At 38.4% G+C, this 24,128-nt stretch overlaps 1 protein-coding gene across 2 annotated transcripts in view; it reads left to right on the forward strand.

Annotated features, from left to right (window-relative positions):
- The window catches only part of LRRC1 (leucine rich repeat containing 1), a 133,742-nt gene that overhangs the window by 108,110 nt on the left and 1,504 nt on the right, over positions 1 to 24,128 (forward strand). For both annotated transcript variants that reach the window (XM_017542895.2, XM_017542896.2), the window contains exons 8-13: positions 1,257 to 1,401; positions 4,127 to 4,245; positions 5,939 to 6,022; positions 15,380 to 15,495; positions 21,015 to 21,187; positions 22,131 to 22,267. In XM_017542895.2, coding sequence (XP_017398384.1) covers positions 1,257 to 1,401; positions 4,127 to 4,245; positions 5,939 to 6,022; positions 15,380 to 15,495; positions 21,015 to 21,187; positions 22,131 to 22,267 — 774 coding nt within the window. The remainder of the gene's footprint in view (positions 1 to 1,256; positions 1,402 to 4,126; positions 4,246 to 5,938; positions 6,023 to 15,379; positions 15,496 to 21,014; positions 21,188 to 22,130; positions 22,268 to 24,128) is intronic.

Consider the following 24,128-nt stretch of genomic DNA (forward strand, 5'->3'; position numbering starts at 1 on the left):
TGTGCAAAGTGTGATATTCTAAACACAAAGAAATTAAAATTCTAATGATTGTATTATGAATGGTTATTTAAAAATCTCGTTTGCTCCTATAGTATAAACTTGTGTTAAATCAGCACTAAACACATCAAAAACTCAAATAATTAGAATGATTTTTCTTATGTTCAATGATGATGGAAAGAGAAAGATACAATGGCATTGTTAAAAGGAATTAATGAAGAGTGGAACAGCTTCATGGATCCGGCCTGAAATTAGTAGAACTGTAGTCTAGTTTCCTTTAGACAGGAAATACAGGGACAGGATCATAAGGCAGTATCAGGTAGATGATAAGCTGAAAAAAAGAGATCAGACCAAATTAAATATAGATGGAGGAATTTGTACTTACGTAGACATCAGGGAGTCACTAGATGTTTTTTTGAATAAAAGGTGGTCCTATTGTAGGACTAGAGCTAGCTGTGTTTCAGGAAGGAAATGAGGAAGCATAGTTTATGGAATTGTTTCAGGTATGGGGAGTCAAGACTAGAGCCCAAGAGGCAGAGCTGGCAGTCAGGGTTAGGGAGTAATGAGAATAAGGTTTAATACTGGGAAGTGGAATGGAAAAGTAGGGGCAGCGATAAGAGAGAAAGCTTGCACTTTGGGACTGGAAGGAAAGGTAGGTCTTGAATAGAATGTTAGACTCATAGAGGTGCTTTACCTTATCCTGGTAGACTCTTTTCACTAAAGGCAGTATATTTCTTTCAGTGTTAAAGATATGGATAGATGTGTATGCCCCAGTTTTGCTGAGGAGCAATTGCACTGATGTTTGTGCCAGCAAGTGCTACCTGTCATGGAAGAAAATACAAATCAGCTAGATTCTTACCAGAGGAAATCCCAGGGTCACCCTGCAGTGTAAGCTGCTTACTAGAGATAGTTACAAACTTGAAAAGCTGGATTCTAGCCTCCTTTTTCATTTCTAATTGTGTGACCTTGCAGCTGTTTGTTCTCCTGTATCTTCACCTATTAGGTGGGAATGATTCCTGACCTGCTTGAAAGATATAGGGCTTTGCGTCCCTCCCAGCTCCATGTCTGTGATTCGTACAACTTCCCACTTTCACTGGGAGGGATCTAGGAATTTGGCCCTGCTTTCACATTTGGATTCATGCTAAAGATAACATCCTTAGGACTGCCTTGGGATTTGACTGTGAAAAATCACTGGAACTAATGCCTCTGCACTGTGGCAGATTTAAGCGTGCGTTTATTTTTCCATGTCGTTGTTATAGGAAATAGGAAATCTGAAGAACCTGCTGTGCTTAGATGTCTCTGAAAACAGGTTGGAAAGACTTCCTGAAGAAATCAGTGGCCTGACTTCATTAACGGATTTAGTCATTTCCCAGAACTTATTAGAAACTATTCCGGATGGCATTGGTAAGCATTGGAAATACCTGACTGCTAAAGACGCTGCCGGCTGTCGTCTTGAGCATTTGGAGCACACTTTGATCCTTTGGTCACCATTTTCAGATGCTGGAGATGTGGCTCCTTAAAGCCTCCTTGCTGTTTGTTTTTAAAGAAAGAAAGCAAAGAGTATTTATTACAACAGAAGTTTCTCTATATACAGATGTGTCTGTCATCCTGGGTTGGTATCTCTTTCTGCTGTGATTACTTTTAATCATCGATTCATTTCTATTTCATCTGTGTCTTCTCTCAATGATTTCATGAGGGATTACCCCAAATAATAAACTGTGTTTAAGTCATCTGAGCAGTCACTAAGAAATTTCTAATTTGGTGTTTTAAATAGTTTATGAGAAAATAACTTTGACTTATTGCATGACCCCGGGAAGGTGCTGCTGAGGGAAGAATGGTGTCATCGAATTGAGGCATTTTTAATTCATTGATAATTCTTTAATCATCCTGTGCTATTTTCTTTAAAAAAAAATCAATCCAAACATTTTCTTTACTATTAAGGAACTTAGTCCAATGTGAGAAAATAAACGCAGAGAAGGTATAAACAGATAACGGACTTGGGAGCTCCGTCGGAGCAAAGCCACTTAGAAGTTGTAAGCGACTATATTTAACCATGAAGTCATCATAAGATTGCTGTCTTTAACTTTTATTCAAAACATCAAAGGAAGTTTTTGAAAGATGTTTAGTAGTAGGAGAAGTTGTGTGGCAGAGGACCACTTCCTCCATGGTATGTGGTTGAGATGAAAATTTCAGTAGAAATTCAGACATTGCATTTTGGTTAAAACCAGCTGGAAAATCAATGGGGATTTTGACTCTATGCAGAGATGTTCACTGAGAATCATTTATGGCATCTGAAAAGGGTCGTAGAGACCGGATGTGTTTTGTTGCTTAGAGTGGGCAGCAGCAAGCATGAGATGGCTGACTTCAAAAGTTTGAAGGACTGTCTGCCAGAGAAAGAGATATATTACAGCTTTCTGTTTAAATGGGCAAAATGAAAGGATTGTGAAGCTCAATTTCATTTAAGAAAGAGCTTTAAAAGGCAAGAATGGCTGGGCATGGCTCACATCTGTAATCCTAGCACTTTGGGAGGCCAGGAGTTTAAGACCAGCTTGGGCATCATAGTGAGACATCATATCTACAAAAAATAAAAATATTAGCCAAGTGGGGTGGCACATGCCTATAGTCCTAGCTACTCAGAAGCCCAGTGGGTGTGGGAAGGATTGCTTGAGTCCAGGAGTTTGAGAGTGCAGTGAGCCATGGCTGTACCATTGTATTCCAGCCTGGGCAATAGGGAGAGGCCCTGTCTCTAAAAAACAAACAAACAAACAAAAACAAAGATAGGGTACAAATTAGTTTGGGTTGCATAGTGAAGAAATGAGTACCCTGTCACTAGAAGTATTCAAGGAGAGGCTAGAAGACTATTTGCCAGGAGACTTCTCTGTTGGGGTAAGATGTTTCAGTGCTTGGTTGTGCTATTCAGTATACCCTGCAGAAAATGCCAGTGGGTCTCCTGACAGTGAGGGTAGGTGGAAACCATCCAACAACAGTGTTAGGCTATTGATTATGCTAAATAAAGAGCTTAAGAATTGGTTAGTTCTCCTATCTTGTTCTGTGGCTGCACACAAGGCAAGATATAACTTTCATTATTTTTCTTTCCTGCTTTATGTCTGTGTTACAAAAGAGGCTGTTTTCTTTTTTTTGAGACAGAGTCTCACTCTGTTGCCCAGGCTAGAGAATAGTGGTGCGATCTTGGCTCACCACAACTTCTGCCTCCCGGGTTCAAGCACTTCTCCTGCCTCAGCCTCCCAAGTAGTTGGGACTACAGGCATGTGCTACCATACTCTTGCTAATTTTTTGTATTTTTGGTAGAGACGAGGTTTCACTACATTGGCCAGGCTGGTCTCGAACTCCTGACCTCATGATTCACCCGCCTCAGCCTCACCAAGTGCTGAGATTATAGGCATGAGCCACCCCACCCAGCCAAGAGACTGTTTTCTGATGTAGTGGAGAAAGTGTCAGTGTGTTAGCCACTCAGTAGGGCATGAAGGGCACCTGCTCTGTAGGCTTAATCCCATGACTTGTTGAAGTGAGGATCTGAATGACTTTGCTAGTGAAGACTCTGAGGAGGCTGCAGCAAGACGACTTCTTCTTTCCCATGGACAGTGTGTATCACCAGGGCGTCAAGTCTTCCAGCCCTGAGTGACATAGACTCTGTCCTTAATATGGCTTTCCAGAGGTTACCGCTTTATTCTGCACCTATAAAAATACCTCACTGTAGGGATCTTCACTGAGTCATTTTCATTCATAGGTGATTTAATAAACTATTTATTTTTTTGTTCATGGTAAGGATAATTCTTGGAGTAAAATGCAAGTCTCCTCTGTGCATGAAACACCTCCATGCAGAGAAAGCTGTTTTGTTTTTCTGTAAATTTCTTGGCTTTGATGTGATGTTTTTATGCTTTTTTAAATGTTTTGTTTCTAATTGCTGAATGTTTTTAATGTTCTAAACATTATTTTAACTCCCAACCTTTAGTGATCTAAATGAAAGTGTTAGAGTTTCATAATGTGAAAAGCTGAAGAAAAAATAAGTAACTGTTTAAAATGAAAAGAACAGCAAATAGGAAATTCCAAGCAGTGATTAGGAAAACAATTGTTACTAATGAATTTAATAATAATAATGCTTTTACAGGAAAACTAAAGAAACTGTCAATCTTGAAGGTGGATCAGAATAGACTCACACAGTTGCCTGAAGCAGTTGGGGATTGTGAAAGTCTCACTGAGTTAGTTCTTACAGAAAATCAGCTCCTGGTGAGTGTGGTTTGCACATATATCATAAAGACTTACTAGAGCAGATTCTACTTACTTGTGATTTGAGTGGACTTAATGGAAATTTCCTCACATTACATCCCAAAAGGATCTTGCAAAGCAAATATATGATCTAAAGATCAGTTTTTAACCTGCTTAAGCAAAGAAAGTGGTGCTTAGGTTTCCCTCTTGAGCCTGTGTCCCAGTTGTGGTGCTTCGAATATAGGGAATGAACACATGCCTCACAGACATCTCCAGTGAGGTGTGGGGATAAGCTGCTCTCGCTGGATGTGTTGATGCCCCAGCTGTGGTGCCCAGAGACCACCACCGGGAATATTTGTCAGGATTCCTCTGGCCTCTCCCTGCGTTCTTTGAAGAAATGGGAAGAGCAGGAGAGAAGAGTAAAGAGTTAGAGGTTGGCCTGGAAAAGCCTTGGCAGGATGGGGGCTGGGAAACACTCTTGATCGGGGAGCTAGAGGATGGCATCTGATGGGCTCTGGTTAAGGCTGTTTCTTATAAGAACTTGGGGGTGGAGGGGGCTGTAGGGGTCCTCCACTTGGACCAGGCTTCCACCAGACAAGGGCAGGGGTGATGCATGTACCCCCTGGCAAAGGGTGGGTGGGCAGAGTGGCAGCAGACCTCAGTTGTCTTTCCCTGTTCTGCTGCCCCCTCTGCTTTTGTCCATCCTTCAGCTGTCACTTCTTCGCCTTCCCCCCTCTTTCACTTGTCATACAGCCACTCTCTTTTCTTCAGTTTATTCTCCTACTTTTCCCTCTTCTTTTCTCCATCTTCATTTGGTCACTTTGTTTTTTTAAACCTCTTTTTCCTTTTCCTTTTCACTTTTTTCCTTTCTCTATAAATAGAGTAAGTAATGCTCTTTTAGGTGGAAAGAGCAGAAAGGACAGCAAGGTAGGATGGAGCGCACAGACGAGGGTGGGGAGCCCAGCAGCCCCCAGGCAGCTCAAGCAGCCAGGCTCTGGCAGGTGTGATGGGAGCTACAAAATCTTCCAGTCCTGCTTTGTGACTTTAGGCTTACCAATAGTAATCATAACAACTCTAAAAATAATAATCACCACTGGATTGTAATGTAGTGTTGAAGACCCCCATGTGGGCACCAGCCCGGTTCCGGTAGAGCTCTGCTCCCCACTCCAGGATGCTCACCTTTCGCCCATCCCTATAGCCCTCACCTTCCCCTGCCCATGCGGCACCTGCCCCAGGTGCTGATTCCCTGCCCATGCAGCACCTGCCCCAGGTGCTGATTCCCTGCACATGCAGCAGCTCCCCCAGGTGCTGATTCCCTGCCCTGTTGCTCCAGTGCTCTGGCTTCCACCAGCATCTAAGCCACTGTCCCAGTGTGGTCCTTGAAGGTGCAGGTGGGGCAGGAATGAATCTTGAGGGTGCAAATTCTTACTTACTTGAGTTGAACAGCATTTATTTCCCTTTACAAGATGTTTCCCTTTTCCCAGGTCTCGACTTTTGCCTTCATTCTTTTAAAGCAGACTATCATTTTAACAAAAATTCAAAATTCTTAATGTTGCGCCCCCTAAGTGAATACTACAAATATCTAATACTCAGCAAGAACTATTGCTTCTGTTGCTGGATGAGATTATATTTTTTGGGTCCTTGCAAAAATCTTATTTACTGTAAGTCATGTTAAAAATGTGTTAAATTAATAATGAAATTGTCATTTTAACAGACCCTACCTAAAAGCATTGGAAAACTAAAGAAGTTGAGCAACTTGAATGCAGACAGAAATAAATTAGTGTCCTTACCAAAAGAGGTATGTGCTTTTAGAGAAGTCATATGATAATAATTATGAAGAAATAATAGTACATAAAGGATCAAAAATGTCATGCTTTGCAAAGACGTATGTGTTGTTTTTTAAAGGTGTGTATTCTAATCTGTGAGTATAAAGCTGACTGGAGGAATTATGTCAAAGAATGGTCATCAGTAACATTTAGGAGAGTTAGGAAAGGTGAATTGATAGGATTTTAAATGGTAGAAAGAAAGAGATTGACATTTTGGCCTTGACATGTCGAGAATAGTGACACCATTGGCAGAAATGGATAATTTGGGAGTTTGGCAGAGGAAGTGGATGACTTTGGGTTTGATTTTTGAATTTAATGTAAAGTTAAGCTCTGTCCCATAAGCAGTTGAAATTATAAAAATTGATCTTAATACAACCATATTTCTGGGCAGAGATTTACATTGCACATTTGGGCATGTTCATGTTTTGGATGAATGAGAGTGAACAAACTATTCACAAAGGCGTACACATAGAGGAAGGTGAATTGGGAGGCTAAAGCCAGCTTCCTAGTTTTTTTTTTTTTGGTCAGTGGTCTAAGCATGAGAAAATGAGACATCACTATCTGTTGTGGAGAGTAACTAGGTGGACTTAAGGCATTTAAATTCTGACGAGGGAGATGGAAATGCTGACAATGAGGAGGAAGCTTATAGTCGGTCAGACAAGGAGGTGTCTTGTGTGTTTAAAAAAGAAGGCATACTTTCTATTGGGCACTAGAAGAGCTTGGTTGGAGAAAGATAATACTGAGCTTGATTTTTTTTTTTAATTGGCAATAAAGCCTAAAACTAGCTGTTGGACCCTTCTTCTTTGCTGGGTCCTCATCTAGAAAGGTATGGTATTTCCTTGTATGATGTGATCACTGGCCAGGTGTAGTTTGCTTCATATTTCTGTTTTTACCTTTTCTAACATCCATTTTGGAATAATTTCAAAGCTGCCATGCAACCAGTCAGAACATGAGGGGTTCTTATTTTCCTAGAGCCGTATCTCAGGGTATCTGAACTTCCTGTTTCCTTTCCTCATCTTGATGTTCTGCCCACTGTGTCCCAGGCTTCTCCCTGGGTAGGGTGGCCAGCATTTCTAAATGGAGACATGAGATGATTTACTATAAACATGATCATATTCTGAAACATACTTAATATGAACATTGGCATCTAAGTAAACTGTTTCTGGCTAAAATTGTTTCTCAGCTAAACTGGGACACAACTAAGAGATTCTACTAATTAGAAAAGGTGTTTTCTAGTTTCTGAGCAATAAACCAAAATACAAAACTGATATTTTCAACAATTAAATTTGCTCTTGTTGAATAGCACTTGCACGTCGATAGTAGATTGGAAATGTAAACACACATATAGATGTAGGAAAGATTTCTTTCTTCCTTTTTTAATGCCAGGTACTGTACTAGGTGCTTTCAAATATTTATTGTACTTGTTGAATCCTTACAACAGCTTTTGCAGTGTTGATGATTTTATTTTATGGGTGAGGAAAATTAGGCCAGTGAGTAGTTTTTCCTACTATGGCTCACATAGCTAGGAGTTGGTAGAACCTGACTCCAAAGATGAGTTCCCCAATTAAGATGTGACCATTAGATAACGCAGGCTCAGCCCAGCCTTTCCATCTGTGTCACCCTGAGGTAAGGCAAGCCCCTGATTTGTTAAGAAAAGGCCAAAGTATCTTCGGTTTGGACACTACAGAAAATTAATACATCTCAGGTGTATTTTCAAGGCAGATTATGAGGAGAGCACTTTTAGGTTTAGTTAATTCCCAGTAAGTTTCACCTCCCATCCCAGCTTCCCTGACCCTCTCACTTTCTCTTTCACAAGATTATGTTCTAGACGAGAACTTTGGAAATTTACCTTCATAAAACTTTCACCGTCATTTCAGCATCAGTCCTCTTTTCACCTTAAAAGACTAAAACACACACATGTTCTGATTAGATGGTTATGTCTAGTCCATGCTATATGTCCACTAAATTTACTAGGACAATTTTTCATGATGTGAAAAGTAAAAATATTACGAAAATATTTCTAACTTTAATCATTTTAGTTATATTTTGTCCATTTCCTGGGAAATTATGATGGCATCTGGTGTTTTAGAAATAATTCTCTAAGAAATTATGATTGGCATCTGGCGTTTTCTGGCTTCTGGCGTTTTAGAAAGAGATAGTCTGTGCCTTTCCCTTCAGTTCTCTGATAAAGCAGAGAATGTTAGGTTTTTAGGAATTGGATCTTTTCTGGCTCACCTCCTACTCACACACACTCAGCTCCCAGAGTAGGAAACGTGCTGAGCACATGTCTACAATCCTCCTGAGGGTGACAGTTTGATGCCCAGCAGAAATGGTTGAGTGCTTGCCTCTTACCATCGGTGCTGAGCGGCCAAACCACTGAGAGCTCCTGACCTCTCATTGCATCACGTTGGCCCAGGCAGCACTGTCACATCGTGAGTCTCTATGCAGGGAGTGTGGTAGGCCCTGTGATTGTGTGTATGCTAGCTCTGCCTCCAAGCTTGATGCCATTTGATCAAATCTTGCATTTTCCCCGTTGGATTCTTCCAAAAATTTATTGCTTTCTCTTCAACAGTTAAGTTGCATACATATCTAAACTGAAATGCTGACCGATTCAATTCATATGCCAAAAACCCATAGTTGTATTAATTGCCATTGGTCTGGTATGCTGTGTAGTTTCTTTCCATATTTTGTTCTTTTAAAAAAGTTTTCTTATAGTATTGTGTGTTGCCAGTTTTAGGGCACGGCTCCTTAGTCTGTAGCAGCATTTATTTGCATTTTTTTCCCCAAATGATTGAGGGGAAAATATTTGTACTGTGTGGGTCACAAATAATGGATTCTGTTTGTGTTTTGTGGTGTTATTTGTAGTAAACATTTGCAAATCAATGAATGTCTTTTGTTTTCTTAATTGTTAGCTGCTTGGAAATTTAGAAAAGTCAGGTAAACTTGTTATCTTGTAAGTATTGTTCAGACCACAGTTGCATCTCTAACTTCCATTTTGCTTCTTAAATGCATGAAGATTCAAATCGGCTGACTGCTTTGTGTGCTGTTCATTGTAAAATATTGGACATTTTCCTCTAAATTCAGTTTTGTTTTGTTTTTTTAAATGACTGCATGACCTGGAACCTTATTTTGTTATGTGTTGTTTTTCATGTTTGTTCAGATTATTCACTCTAAAAGAATGCTTTTCTGTGAATTACATTTTAAGTTATTCAGAAATTCTAAAAGGTATCATTTGGCAGCTCATCTGTCTTCACTAAATTGTAAGTTTGTCAGCACAAATCTGTCTCTAACAGAAAGGCTAGATTTGCTTTATTTGCTACACCTGGCATGCCTCTGATTTTTTAAGTCACTTATTTGTGTCTCCTATTTTTCATCCTGTTGCTTAAGTATATATACTTCTGGGAAAAGGAGATTCCTTAAAAACTCACAGTTTTGGTGAAGAGAAGGGTTAAGGAACATACTGTGCAGTAGTATGATTGATTCATGATAGATGGAGTTGGTGTTATATGTGTGAGCATGAGTATGATGAACAAGAGCCAGACCATAACGAGTTTCTGGCTAGAAGAAATTGAGCTTATATCCAAGTTTAGAGTCCTTTTCTCTTTTTATTTCCATTAAGTCCAAATGGAAGTGATGCCAACCAAGCCACACTTAACCAATCAAATGAGACAAGATAGCATTTGCAGATCATTCACCAAAGTTTTTTTTAATCAGACAACCTGTAAATATTAATTACCCATAAATATTACTATGATGCTCAGAAATGGTGGTGATATCCACTTCGTGGATAGTTTTCTGCCTTCTTATTATTACAATTTAAAATTCTTTTAGTGTAAGTTTCCATTATATTCTAAAATGAATTATTGATTAAAGACATAATATAGAATATAAAAATATGAGATAAAATATAGTTGACCATCAGATTTCAAGATGGAGAAGGCATTCCTAAACTTGAAATACATCATAAAAAAATAGTTGGTGGATTTGTTGAAATTAGATTTCTGATCGTCAAGAAGGTAAGACAGCCTTTACCTTTTTGAAAGGGGGTTGGGAGACATTTAAGTATCTTAAATGAGAGATCTATCTTTACTCTATTGGAATTTCTTTATACCAGTGAGGAAAAAATGTACTTACTATAGAAAAGTGGACAAAAACAAAGAAACTTTCACAAAAACCAGCAAGTGATCAACAGAAGGACAAATAGAAATGACAACTAATGTGAAACAATTTCAGCCTCATCAGTATTCACAAAAAAAATTAATAATACCAAATTTTGGCAAGGGTAGAGGGAAGTGTATATTGTCATATAAATATAAATTATTATGACTTTCTGGAAGGGAATATGGTAACAGTAAAAACTTTAGAAATATGTATACCCTTTGATTTTGCAATTCCACTTCAAGGAAAACATTCATGGATATACAGTAAGAATGATGCACAAGAATATTTCTCACATTATGCATAGGAACGGCTCTCATGTTCCAGGCACCATACCAAGTATGCAAAGGGACAGCTAACATGTGCCAGGCACAGTGCTGAGGGCTTTTGTACTTATTCTTATCTAATTATCACCACAGTTCTGTGAGGTGTAGGTAAATCATTATCAATGTCCAACAGATTGTGAAACTAAGACTGAGAGAGGTTAAGTAACTTGCTTAGAATCACACAGCAAAGAAGTGGTAGACCTAACTATCATTGTCTAACCTGGGCAGTTTCTTAAATAATCTGTGATACATCCATAGAAGGAAATAACTATGTGGTCAATAAAAGTCGTCTTAGAAACGTTATTAAAGTGCATATGTATAATCACCAATGCATGGCAAGTGGTGCTGGAAGATTGCACCTCATAGTGTTAATACTAATTATCCTTTGGTGGTAAGATTTGATTTTTTTTCCATTGTGCTTTCCTGTGTGTGTATGTATGGTTTTTATTTTCTAATCAATCAGAGGTACTTTTTTATAATCAGAAAAAAAAAGAATTCCATAGTGATTAGTGGATATTTTGATGTCAGTGGCCTCAGAATTCAAAGAATCCCAAAGCCACAGATTTCAAAAAATATTTATGAAGTAGGGAACATTTGAATATTATGCCATAGATGATGAGATTCTAAAATTATGCTTCATGTTATTTCTATTCAAATTGCATTTTGGCCAGATTTTGCTTATTGTACATTTTTTTTTTTTTTTTGCCAATGGTATGTAAGTTAAATTATGTTACAAATAATATTAGAAGGAATATGCTGAAGGAAAGTGGAAGTTCCCTTACACTTAAAGTAAGCATTTAAAAAATGGAATGTAAACAAAGATGACTAACATAGGCTCCCTTTTAGAATCACTGAATCTGTCCAATGATCTCCCCCTAGGGCGAGCTAACCTGCAGGCAATTAATACTTAGTGAAAGTTGACCTGAGCAGAGGTTTGCTCAATAATCTTCAGATCCTATTTTCTTGGGATAGGTTAGATCAGTGCCTAACAGCTAAGTACAATATCATTTTGAGTTAAGAGAGACACAAAACGGCTGGACAAAGATTCTCAGCTATATTCTATAATTCTCAGAGAATCCAAGTCCAACCCCTTGTATTCTGGGAAGGTGCTATTATGAGGTTTAAGGGAGGCTTAAAAATATCAGCTTCCTATGTAACTGGTGATAAGTTATTTAAACAGTGACTCTGCTTCCCAGAATGTCTAAGTGATACAGACATTTTGTCCTGATGACCACTAAGGAACCTGTAAACTCTGCCTCCTGAACCCAAAAGGGAAAGCCAAAATATATATGAATGATGTGTAAAATGCTGAACTCATGTCAGTCTTCACTATTATTAAAACAAAATGTCACTGTGATACATCGTTAAGGAGATGGTTTTTTTAAGACATTCAGGTAAGTTCAGGAAAGAGACTGCCAGCATCAGCACAGTTCTAAGAACATAGTAGATATTCAGGTGTTGATTGTACTCATCATTTGGATCTGAGGTTTTTACTTCCTTGGGAAAAAAAAAGCTACCACATTTATTTGGCAGCAGCAATAGGCCAGTTTCTATGATAGGCACCAAATTATATATGTGGTTTCAGTTAATTTAATCCTTATTGTTACTTTTAGTTAAAGTAGCATACCCAAACCCACAAAACATATGACTGAATCTAAATTCTAGCCCAGGTCTGTATGATCTCAAAGCATCCGCTCCCTCCATCATACCGCATTTCCCTCTGACGTCTATAAGGATCTATATCTTTTCATTTATGGGTTTGAATGCTTAATAATCTTTTCTAAAAACCAAAGGTTTGTGCCATCCCTTCCTGGCTGATTTGGAAAGAGGGCTGTGTTTGTGTGAATGTTTGCTGGGACAGCATGTGCCTCTGTCGGGTGATTAAGGCATCCCTAGCATACTCTGCAACAACATGTGCTCTTTGTTGGCATTGTTTTTGAAAAAACCACAGACAATAGAGATCAGGAGGTCACACTGCTTACTTTGACAACCCAGAGGGCCAAAGAGGCTCTTGTACGCAATTGTTTTCCACCTCTTGACATCTCAAATGGGTGTGAGATTAGAGTGGGAAAGGAAAAAGAAAAATGAAACAATAAACACAGTAGACAGCTCACACACTTCATTGAAGTTTACGCTATGTCTTCCCAAATGATTACAGGATCTTAACTTGTTCAGAACATTTATTTAGAGTTCCCGCTGACCCACTTTAATTAAGTTAATTAATTTTTTGACTACATTTGTACACATGATACAAATTGAAAATGTTCACATGGTATAGCAGTAGGGCCCCTCTTGCAGGTTGTTGTGGTGGGAGGGTGGTGGATAGCTTCATGACAAGATGCCCAGAATTGCAATGCAGCCCCAGCTCCATATGCCTTCCAGGAGCTAATCATCCCATCCGGATGATCATATAAATAATATTATCTGCTTTGCTTCCTTGGGTCACATATAAATCCTGTTGCTTCAAAGCTAGGTCAGGTTCCTGGGGTGGGGGGTGGTTTTCAGCCTCAGCCAAATGCTGACCTGGAAGCCCTCCCTCAGGGCATGTAACCATACCCCTGAACCCCAGCCTCCCTCAGAAGCTCCTCGACCTGGAGTAGGGGTGCAGGAAGGGTGTCCAGGGGAACCTACTCATTCTTTCCTATGAATAGATCTTTGTCAGGATTGTCTAAATTTATCAGAGACTCTGCTAATATTGATCATCAAAAGGATCAGGGTTTTGATTGCTTTTCTTCCATGATATTTCTGGGCAGCTGAGTAGAACTGATGACTTCCTTCCTCAAGGGAGGGAGGATGTGCTCAGCCATAGAAAAATCCAGTTGCACATTTCTTATAGGATGCTATATTGGGGCTACACATTTATAAAACCTAGGAGAGTCTACTCTGGTGATTCTTACTGGAACAAAAAAGAGTTTTGTTGTCTTCGCTGCTACACACAGAGGCAGATAACTTTTAAGTAGAGGTCTTTCACAATTAAGTAAACAAAATGTATAAACATATGTAAATGAGAAATTTAGTGGGCAGAGAGGCTGTGTTTGGTGGTAGATAGGATGAATACTATGCCAAGCACTCTGAGTGTACATAAACATGTACAAATTAAACAGTAACTCAGTTAAATGATCTTAGCGTTCTTCATGTGGTATTTTTGCTGTCAGAGAGTTAGACCGTAATAATGAAATAAATGCAGAGAGTATTTTATTATGTGGACCAAAGGGTTTTGTGAAGACTCTGTGGAGGAATAGAGGATGTTTAGCTAATTTTGGATCATTGGTAAGCTTTAAAAAGAAAGGCATTTCTATTAAAAACAGTGGGATCAAAAATATAAAACGTGTTTAGAGCATAATGAGTAGACCATTTTTGCTGGGATGAAAAATATGTGGATGCAGGGACTAAAGGGGGCAGTCTAAAAGCCTTTCTACATATCTGGGTGCTTTCCGCATGACAGAGACAAATGTTAGTCTACATTTACTTATGTATTTATTTTTCTTTTACATACATTATGGTTAAATATTGTGGTTCAATACATTATTTTAAAATCTTTACATTTTTAAGGGAGGAAATAAAAAGATTGTGTATGAAGGTAATTATGTAGCCATTCACAAATATGCATTCTGCTTTTTAGGATATTATATACATATATGAAACACATGTATAAATAGAAAAGGGCAGAGGGTATATTCAGATATCATTGACCATTCAAGTCTTGTTCTCTTCCTCAGGCGGGAGGCTCTGCAGTAGTATTTTTCCATGTGTTGGAGAGACATCAATAGGTTCCTTCATGAGCCTTTTCTAGCAGTTGCCCTTAGTCAGGAGAGTGAATACAAGAAGAATGTAGTACTTTATGGAGTCCTGCAGAATGTTGTGTCTGGGATAGAGCTATTTTTCCACCCTCTTGACTCAGTTTTCCTGACTGTAAAAACCACCACCAATTTGTTCAAGAGAATTATTGGATTTTTTTGTGTGTGTGCTTATGTTCTTTTTTGAAGACCAGACACATACAAAGCTCAGTTACCTTTAAATTGCAAAAAAAAAAAACAACCCCTCAAAAAGTGGGTGAGGGATATCAGCAGACACTTCTCAAAAAAAGACATTTATGCAGCCAACAAACAAAAAAAAAAAAAAAAAGGTAATCAGATTTGGTGTGGATGCTGATGTTGATTTGTGTGCTTTTGTGAGCAGAACATAGCTGAAGAAATGGATGTATGGATTTACTCAGTTCACTTTTTGTGAAAATACTGTTGATTTTACATTCATCAAAAAAAGTGAATTTACCACATTAATTTGTGAATGACCAAAAACTATTAAAAGATGTATGATGGAAATTAATGTACTGTATCATCTGTAAGATATCCCTCTTTTTTGAAAAATAAAAAGGAACACTGAGAATGCTGACGTTAATATAATGGGGAAGTCTTGAATTATGTGTGCATCAGCATCACCTTTGGCCTAACTTTTGAAACTAGAATTGTGAAACTTCCATATTACCACATAGTATTTTTCTGGATTGTATAGTTTGGTTAACATATTTCACAGACGCAGCTGTGTTAGATATGAGCAGTGGAAAAATGACTCCTCTTAAGAATAAAATTTTTAAACTGTATCATTGATTTTCTTGATTTAATTTAGAACATGTACATCTATCATTTTGCAGAGATTTTTATGAACATATGGGGCTGTGTTTTGTATGATTTAAATTAGTGATTGTTGGTCATCAGTGAGACCAGTGAGTTATGTAGTATAAGTTTATGTATCCTTTTTATACTGTTTGGTAAACAAGTTACTCTGATCCTACTCCATCTCCCCCAGAAAACTGAAAAACATGCTGTATTTTCTTTCTCACTGTAGATCGGAGGGTGCTGCAGCCTCACCGTGTTCTGTTTGCGTGACAATAGACTAACTCGGATACCTGCAGAGGTGTCGCAGGCGACAGAACTTCATGTCCTGGATCTGGCAGGGAACAGGTAAGCCTGTTGTGGTTTGCTTTGCTTAAGAGAAACAAATGCACATCCATCCCAATCTTCGCAGTGCATCTTCAAATTTTTGTCTTCGCTTTATCTTACAGAATATAATCGCGATTTTTCAAATGCCTTAAACCCCAGGGAGTTCTTCCTATGCAGGTAGAGTGCTTGAGCCCAGTGGAGCAGAGAAGGTTAGGGAAAACCTGGGCATGGTGGTTTTCCTTGCCCAGGCAAAGTGTCAGTGGACACTTTCGTAGAAATGCTTCCCAGAACAACAGTACAATGATGTCAGGGAAAGAGCTGTGGCCTGAGAACGGGGAGACTCGGGTTGTGGCTTAGCTCTTCTAAGTAGCTTTTGGAAGTCTTCATGGGCTTCAGAGTTTCCTCACCTGCAAAATGAGTGCAAATGAGTTTGAACTCAGTTTTAACTAAGGGGATCTTGATATAATCTACTGGTGACTCTGAACCCCCTGAAAATACAAACACAATTGTGTATGTAGGGAAGTGTTTACAGCTAATGTCGGAATCTCCAGATGATTCATAATCTAAAAAAAGTTCAGAGCTGCCAGACTAGTATCCCCAAGGCCACAGCATCACCATTTCTCAAGTTGCAGAGCAGAGGTCATGTTGGATTGAATGCCAGTTTCTAGAATATGCCTGTTCTTCATCTTCGCGGAATACATTTGTTTCAGTCATTCTGAGCTATTTTCAGCACCCCAAATGTCATATGTGCCTTCTGTGAACAGAAACAGGCTTTTTTTTTTTTTTTTTAATCAGGGACCCTCTTCTCTGGCTCCTTGGCTGTCTTCTTCATCACTCAAGCTTTGTCTTCTCCAGAATGCCTCCTTTCTGAATCTGCGTGTGGGAAATTTCCCCTACCATCGCAGTCACAGTACCATATGAGAATTGCCCGTTGTCATGTTGGTAACCCTACTAAGCCTGAAGTTACCTAAAGCTAGATACGCTGGTTTATGTGTCATTGTATCACTTGTCCCATCACAGCGCCTGTCACATAACAGATGTCCAGTAAATATTTTCAATGGAGTGAAAATGTTAGTAGTTTTAGGGGGGGATGAATAGCAGGCCACTGCAGAATGGCTTATATCACAGACTTCCTTGCCAGAAGGAATTAAAAATTGCTTTTGAGTGCGGTATGGTTAGAGAGGAGAAAAAGATTCAACTGCTTGGGAGAAGATGATCAATGCTCTTACATGGTAAAGGCCAGCAGTCTAAAGAGTGGGCGGCTGTCTCCTGAGTGCTGATTAGCTGGTCGTTTTGGTCAGGCACAGGTCACCATTTTTCATTCTTGCTAATGGATTATAGACAGCATGGCTAAATAAACAGCAGTTCTCAGCTGGAATCTAGAGGTGAGTTATAGCCTCAGGGAATGCTCACCTTTTAAAAGTTAATGCTTTCAGAACATCTTGATAGATTCTTAAGACCACTAACTGGTTGCTGGAACCCAGGATAAAATAGAGTTGAACCTCAGATTTGTGCTGAACTAAGCATAACATACGCGTTTACAGCTTGAGAAGGGTACGTCTTTCCTGATCTTTCATCTTTAGCAGTAGAAACTCAATGAGTCCCCATTCGTTGGTTCTTCACACACTAGTGAGCATGAATTTGCATCATTAATTCTTAAGCAGAAAGATGGCTGTGATGCTGAAAAACTGTTTCTATGTGTGTGAAAGCCTCATTTCCCCAGTTCTCAGAAAAAGAGAAAGTTAAATTTTTATTATGCTTGGCCTAGGGTGGAGAAAACCCAATTAAAACGTTGAGTTACATAAGTTGAGTTACATAGCTGCCATTTGAGTCAGTTAAGTGTGTCGTTTCATCCACGCATTTATAGATTCATAACCAAATTTTAAGCCCATTAAAATATTTAATCACTAGTTTTTTAAAGTATCAGTATAGAAACTAATTTTTTATAAAAGGGCTACTTGTCAGCCTTTTAGCTTGCAGAAATGTCATACCATGGGAAATCATACTAAATACAACAACAGAAGCTTCTGCCTCTTCTTTCAAGTATATGAAAATAACACAAGGCAGCTGGAAGCCTACACTGTGAGTTTCCAGAAACTTTCTTTTGCTGTTTGGTAGGATAAATTATAGCAAGGATGACTATAACGTGTCACTTGGAAACTAAATATTAAACCATCTGTGACAGTAAGGAAAAGATGTCTTATATTGTCAGTTACTCAGGCACAGAACACAAAATTCCTTAATACTTACTCTCTCCCATAGGAATATCCACCAAGAGTGCAAAACCGGGTATTTGAGGATCTTCGTTACTTGAAATATTAGAAGTACCAAATATTAGAAACAATGGCTGTTAATTAAAAAATAGGAAATAGTTTATACTTTTGAATTTTGTACTATGTATGTATGTTCTACCCAATCCGAAGATTTAAATTAAAAAATTTAAAAGACAACAGCATACTGTTGTGAAATACTAAGAATTCAAAGAATGAGATATTATTTTTCTGTTCAGTGACACAGAAGGAGACCCAAGATACTGAGTGAAAGGGAAAAATATTCAACAAAAGAGCTCTCATTTTGGTGGTGTTTTTTTTTTTTTTTTCCTAAAAGAGAAAAAAAATCACTTATTTGTGCATTATACTCAAATATTAATAGTAGTTCTCCTAGATGAGACTTGAGGTGCAGGGAGTTTTCATTTTAGATATTTTAGTATTATTTAATTTTTTTGCCAGTTATGTTCTCAATTTATATATTTTTTTAAACATTTTTGAAAACTTTGCTTAAGACCAAACCTTCTAGCAGAAGGTAACAGAAAGATGAAACATCACATTGTAAGATGTATTCAGTCGCTGGTTAATATTAATCAGTAGGCCATGCTTAGATATTAAATAAATTTGAGAAAGCAGTTGCTGTAGTAGTTCACAGGCATGGAAGGTCACATGGGGCTGGGCTGGTCATGGATGTAACTGGAGACAAGAGACTGACAGTATGGTTATTCATTTGCTTTAGTCCTTGTACCACTGGCGTGAATAGTAACCACACATTTTTTATTTCTGGGGGGATGTGGTCCTAAATAGAACACAGAGATGCCTAAGGGCTGTGGTTTCTTGTGTGTTGATTGTATAGTGTACAGAAGGTACCAGAATAAACCAAAAATGTATTATTAGCTCCTTTGGAAAGCAGGAATATATTTTTCATCTATTTCCTGACTTGTAGCTGGAATGGTTTACCCAAGAAAGACAGAAAAGCATGTGTATGTCTTTTTTCGCCGCCAGGCTATAATGAGTTAGTGAGATCAGCCAGCCTGCAGAATCTCTATGGGCAGACTGTTCAGGGAAGAGGGCATTTTTTTTTTCTCTTGGACACCACTGGCAATGCTTCTGTCCACAAGACAGTGGGTAGCTCATGTGTGGTGTGGATTCAGTCACAGCAGTCACATTCAAGCTGACACTTTGATTCTTTGCAGCAAAACTGGTGTTTCAGGCAACTCATTAATATGATGATAAGATTTGTTGTTGTAGAGTCTAGTAATTTATTTGGCTTTTGTCATATGGTTTGTCATCTTTAGAAGCTGTTATTTATTAATACTATTGATGCTCTATGTAGCCTCTTATTTATACTTTGCTTTAACATTCAGCTGGGAAGCCAGTTATTAGTCTGAGAAGTTACAATGACCATGTTTGAGTATCTGTGCTTTGTGCCAGTTTTCAGGTCTTGATTTTTTTCTCTATGTTCTCATGAGTAAGACAGGTAGAGGTGCTGACTGTGTCTTGCCCAATACTTGAAACTTTAAACATTCTAGTGGGTGTTAGCTTGATTCCTCTTTTAAAATATATATGAGAAAAAGTTAAAAGAAATTATATTTTTGTTCAATAAAATGAAAGAGTTTAATGTACTTGAAGCTTTAACAGTGTAAAGTGGCTATTAAAAAAATTTCTGTCAGAGAACCTGGAAAATACATGTTTTTAACTTCTTTACATTTGAATTTATATGTATGCAACATCCTTTGGTTAGGAGGAGAAAGAATTTTTGTATAAGCACAAGATAGTTCAGTTCTATCCCTTAACGAACATATGTCTCAGAGTAAGAAGAAACAGAATTGTGAATCTGCTGTTCCCTTAGGTTCCCTCAGGTGTCCTTATCTTGGTGTGAGCACATGGTGGCACTGGGTGGATTCTAGGATTTAAAAATATGTATTTCTCACCCAATATGGCTCTCGTTAGTGAAATATTATACAATTCATGGTCTTTCCAAGGTACTCTAACATGTGCAGTTCTCGTGGATGCACTGGCTTAAGAACTTCACTCCCACTTAAGTTACAGCTTCACAGTACTTCCTCAGTATTGCACCCAATACATATGCATGAGATGGACTAAGCCTTTACTGGACTGATTGTTAAGGAAAAGAAAATATTTTCTCAGATTTGAAACTAACCCAGAAATCTTTTGCAAAATGTATTGTTACTGTGAACAGTTTGCTAATAATGCATTTGTTGTTAATACTCTCTATGCACTCTTTGATTTTTTAAACTTCTTTTATTAAATTATTTAACCCGTTTATGCCTAGCTTTTACTCTGATTAGTTTGTATTATTGGAATGCAGCTTCTTTCCATATCTTTAGAGAATTCTAGTTTATTTCCCATAAGTTCTGTCAATTCAGATGGTATGTGTGTCTGATAATTCACTATTAATCTGTTGGTAAGATGTATAAGTAGATTTCCTGCTAATGTTAACTGGATATAGGTGCACCTATGATTTCTGGCAGCGATCTTTACTAAATAGATTCTACTGGTTGCAGCCAGTCTGTGAAATCTTCGTGCAAACATAAATATTAAAACTAATCTTTAGGTGTCACATTATAACATTTAAAGTACTTTTATACGTACTACCTCATTTGAAACTGAAATAATCTGATGTAGATATTAATTGTCACCTAGGAACCTGAGAAGTAAGAGCCTCTAGAAACTGAGAGATAAAGGTTTACAATAGAATACCTGAAATAATCTCCCTAGAGAAAGCAAATGGAGTCCATGCAAAATGGTGTTTAACCTTTATTTTGGCTGCAACTTAAACTCTTTAGCACCCCAGGCATCTCCTTCCTCTTGGCCTGATTCATCAAGTGCTCCTGATAAAACAGGTGATTTCACAGCTTCACACTAGCCCTGTCAGTGAGGCTGTGGCCATCGGAGGTAGAGAACTCATCCCTCTGGGTCCTTCCAAAATCACCTTGACTTTTTTTTCCTCTCTTTACATTGAAACCTAGAACAAGACCCTAAAAGTGTGTCCTATAATGTCCCCCTTTTTCTTTTGCCTTATAATCTGGAGGTTCTAATGGGAGAAGTGAGAGCAGAAAAAGGGAAGCACAGGAACCTACTGAAGAGTCTACTTGCAAAGAGTATGTCACGTGTCTTAACATAACATCGTTTTTACATTTTGAATCTGATCTCAGGAAGGTCCTTTAAATTTTTTTCCTGATTTTATTGATAGGGATTGATTTGATTACAAAATTTGAGGTTGTGATGTCTCCTTTTTTTAAAAATTAGGTTGTTGCATCTGCCTTTATCCCTGACTGCCTTGAAGTTGAAGGCTCTGTGGCTGTCTGACAACCAGTCCCAGCCTCTGCTTACATTCCAGACAGACACAGACTACACCACAGGAGAGAAGGTTTTAACCTGTGTCTTACTTCCTCAGCTGCCTTCTGAACCTACTTGTCAAGGTGAACTTAATTTAAAGACAGTATTCACGGGGCCATGAGAATGAGTAGGACATAATGTCTGTCATAAGGCCTCTTACTTCCACATGTGATTGTATTATTTCCAGTCTGCACCTAGAGCCAGCTCAGGTGAGGCCACTGTGGGACTCTTCCAGGAAGGTTACCCTACATCCTTGCAGAAGAAGGGCCGCTCATATCTGTTTGTCATGTCTGAAATTCCATAACCAGCCTTTTGGTTTTGAGTGATAGCTAAGGCTGAAAATATAATACCTCTAAAAGTGGTAACTGAGTCTCTTAAAATCCAAACTGATAGTTCAGAGGATTAGTCTTAATACCACTGGCATACCGTTTTTAAGCCAGTGAATTATTTTGAGTCATTGTATCTTTGTTTTGTAAATTGTGTGGTTAAACAGAATATTCATATTAACATCAAAATGGTAATAAACCCTTTGCTGAGAGCTGGGGTTGGTGGAAGAGAATCGGAGTGCCCTGGGGGAATGGGAGTCCCAGGGGGAGGACTTGGGGAGGACTTTCAGGCCCTAGAGAGAAACGTGGTAGAGTGTGTTACTGAGCAAAGTCCAACATGTGCAGCCACATCACTGTCAGAATGGTTTTGAAGTTGTATAACATAATTATTTTAAAAGGAGCTCTAAATGATGACATTCTGTGATGAAATATTAAACATTAATTTAGCAGATATTTGGTATGATCTCAAATATGATTATACATCATTAAAAAAGAAAGGGCAACCTTGTCCCAGGCCTTTTTCTTTTTCTTATTGAATTTTGTAGTTTTTTGTTTTTTAAAGCCAAACTTGCTCCCCCTTATTTCTGGTGTTCCACCTCTGGTCCTCTGTATAGATTCTGCCTTGTTAGCCTCAAAGTTGATAGCATTTACCAGTCACATGAACTGCAGTTCCCTGCTGATGTGGTCTTTGTCACTGCAGAGAATCTGCCTCGCTGTGGTGCGCTGGAGAGCTTGGTAAATGATGTCTCTGATGAAGCCTGGAATGAGCGTGCTGTCAACAGAGTCAGTTCAATCCGATTTTTAGAGGATGAGAAGGATGAAGAAGACAACGAGACGGTATGGAAATGGAGATTCTGTGGAAGTTCAGAATTAAGATTGAAAATGGCACCTGATAAGGATATTCTTTATTTTCAATTTGTATCTTCTCTTCTTTGCCTTCAGCATTTAGGAATTTTTTTACAAGACAAAACTAGGTAATTCTAGGTATTCAGTAACCAAAGGTAAATGAGGCGAACATAACTCTTGGTTTGTTTTTTATTTTTTTCCTTTTTTGAGACAGGATCTCCCTCTGTTGCCCAGGTTGGAGTGCAGTGGAGTAATCTCAGCTCACTGCAACCTCGACCTCCCGGATTCAAGCCATCCTCCCACCTCAGCCTCTCAAGTAGCTGGTACTACAGGCACCTGCCACCACTCCTGGCTGATTTTTGTGTTTTCACCATGTTGTCCAGGGTGAAAATACAAAAATTTTCACCAGGGTTTCACCATGTTGTTCAGGCTGGCTTACAGCTCCTGGACTCAAGTGACCTACCTGCCTCAGCCTCCCAGAGTGCTGGGACTACAGGCATGCACCACTGCACCTGGCCTTTTATGTGTTGTGCTGCTTTTATGGTGTTTCTTTTCCTTTATTTGTGATAATTTCCCCTCCCACTCCCACTGTTTTCTTAACATGGAGAATCTTTTCTTTTTTATTGTTCCTAGTGAATGCTGTCTCTTCCCATGTTGATTCCATTGATTCACCATGATTTGACTTAGTGCCAGACCTCTGTGTCTTCTTCATATAACCAGCTCACCTTAGCCTTCTTGTAGAGGTCTTACGATCTTATTTGGATTACTTAACAAGTGTTTGTTCAGAAACTGGAAATTACCAGTCAACCTTACTTTCATCTTGAAAATGTCTTTCAGACATCTTGCATCCCTAGGTGTTGGTGAGAAAGCTTGACATCTTCCTAGCAGTTGACTTTGGCTTCTTAAATTCCTTGTACTAATTGAGATTTTTCATAAGCAGAGCTTAAAGGGAGTACTTGCAGCCCCCAAAACAAAGGCAGTTTTTATATTATTGCCTATAGCTTTGTTATTCCAGCTGTCACCAAATGGGATTTTAGGCATTTACAGTAGTAAAGGGCAATACGCAAATTAGGAGTGACAAAATCACTTCACTGTCAATGACTCTTTAGGGCTTACCTCAAGACTTGTAAGAGTGTGATTATCATCAGTTACTTCCTTGCCTCTTCCAGCATTTTGTTAACCTAGTTTGCTTCCCCCTAAAGCAAACTAGGATAGGCCATTTAAAAGATGTACATGCTGTTTTATGAGCTAAATATCATATAACATATTAAATAATATTTTAAAAATTACTCATACCCTGTTGCTTAACTTTCAGTCTTTATTAGAAGAATGAGAACTTTCATCAGTAAGTCACAGAAATAGAAAACACAACAGCAAAATAAGAAAAGAAATACTTCCCTCTTGCTTTCCTTTTTCTTTAACTCCAATGCCTCAAGGGTTGAAGGAAACCAGAATGCTTTGGGTAATAGTAGAACATTATAGTGACTCTAATTTAGAAATTTTTATTTACTATGTTATCTTTTTCTTTCCCCACATTCTACAATTATATCCTAAATTTAAAAATGTTATTGCTATTTATGGAGATTTATTTTTATTTTACAGTAATTTCATGTTTTTTAAAGTGTTCTTGTGTTCTAAAAGTAATCCTTCTGTTGTAACTAGGTAAGTTATATGGAACACTTTCCCTTTCTATTAACTAGCAGTGAGCAGTTGATAAATCCACATAACTCCAATGAAAGCTTTTCCACCTACTTTAACTCTTAATTTCTAAGAAGGTAACATTTGTATTGGAATGCCAATGCCTTGAAGCTGCATGTTTTGAACAAGTAATGGAATAAAACCAAAGCACTCA

This window comes from Cebus imitator, unplaced genomic scaffold (assembly GCF_001604975.1).
Source record: "Cebus imitator isolate Cc_AM_T3 unplaced genomic scaffold, Cebus_imitator-1.0 Scaffold148, whole genome shotgun sequence".
NCBI classification, from domain to species: Eukaryota; Metazoa; Chordata; class Mammalia; order Primates; family Cebidae; genus Cebus; species Cebus imitator.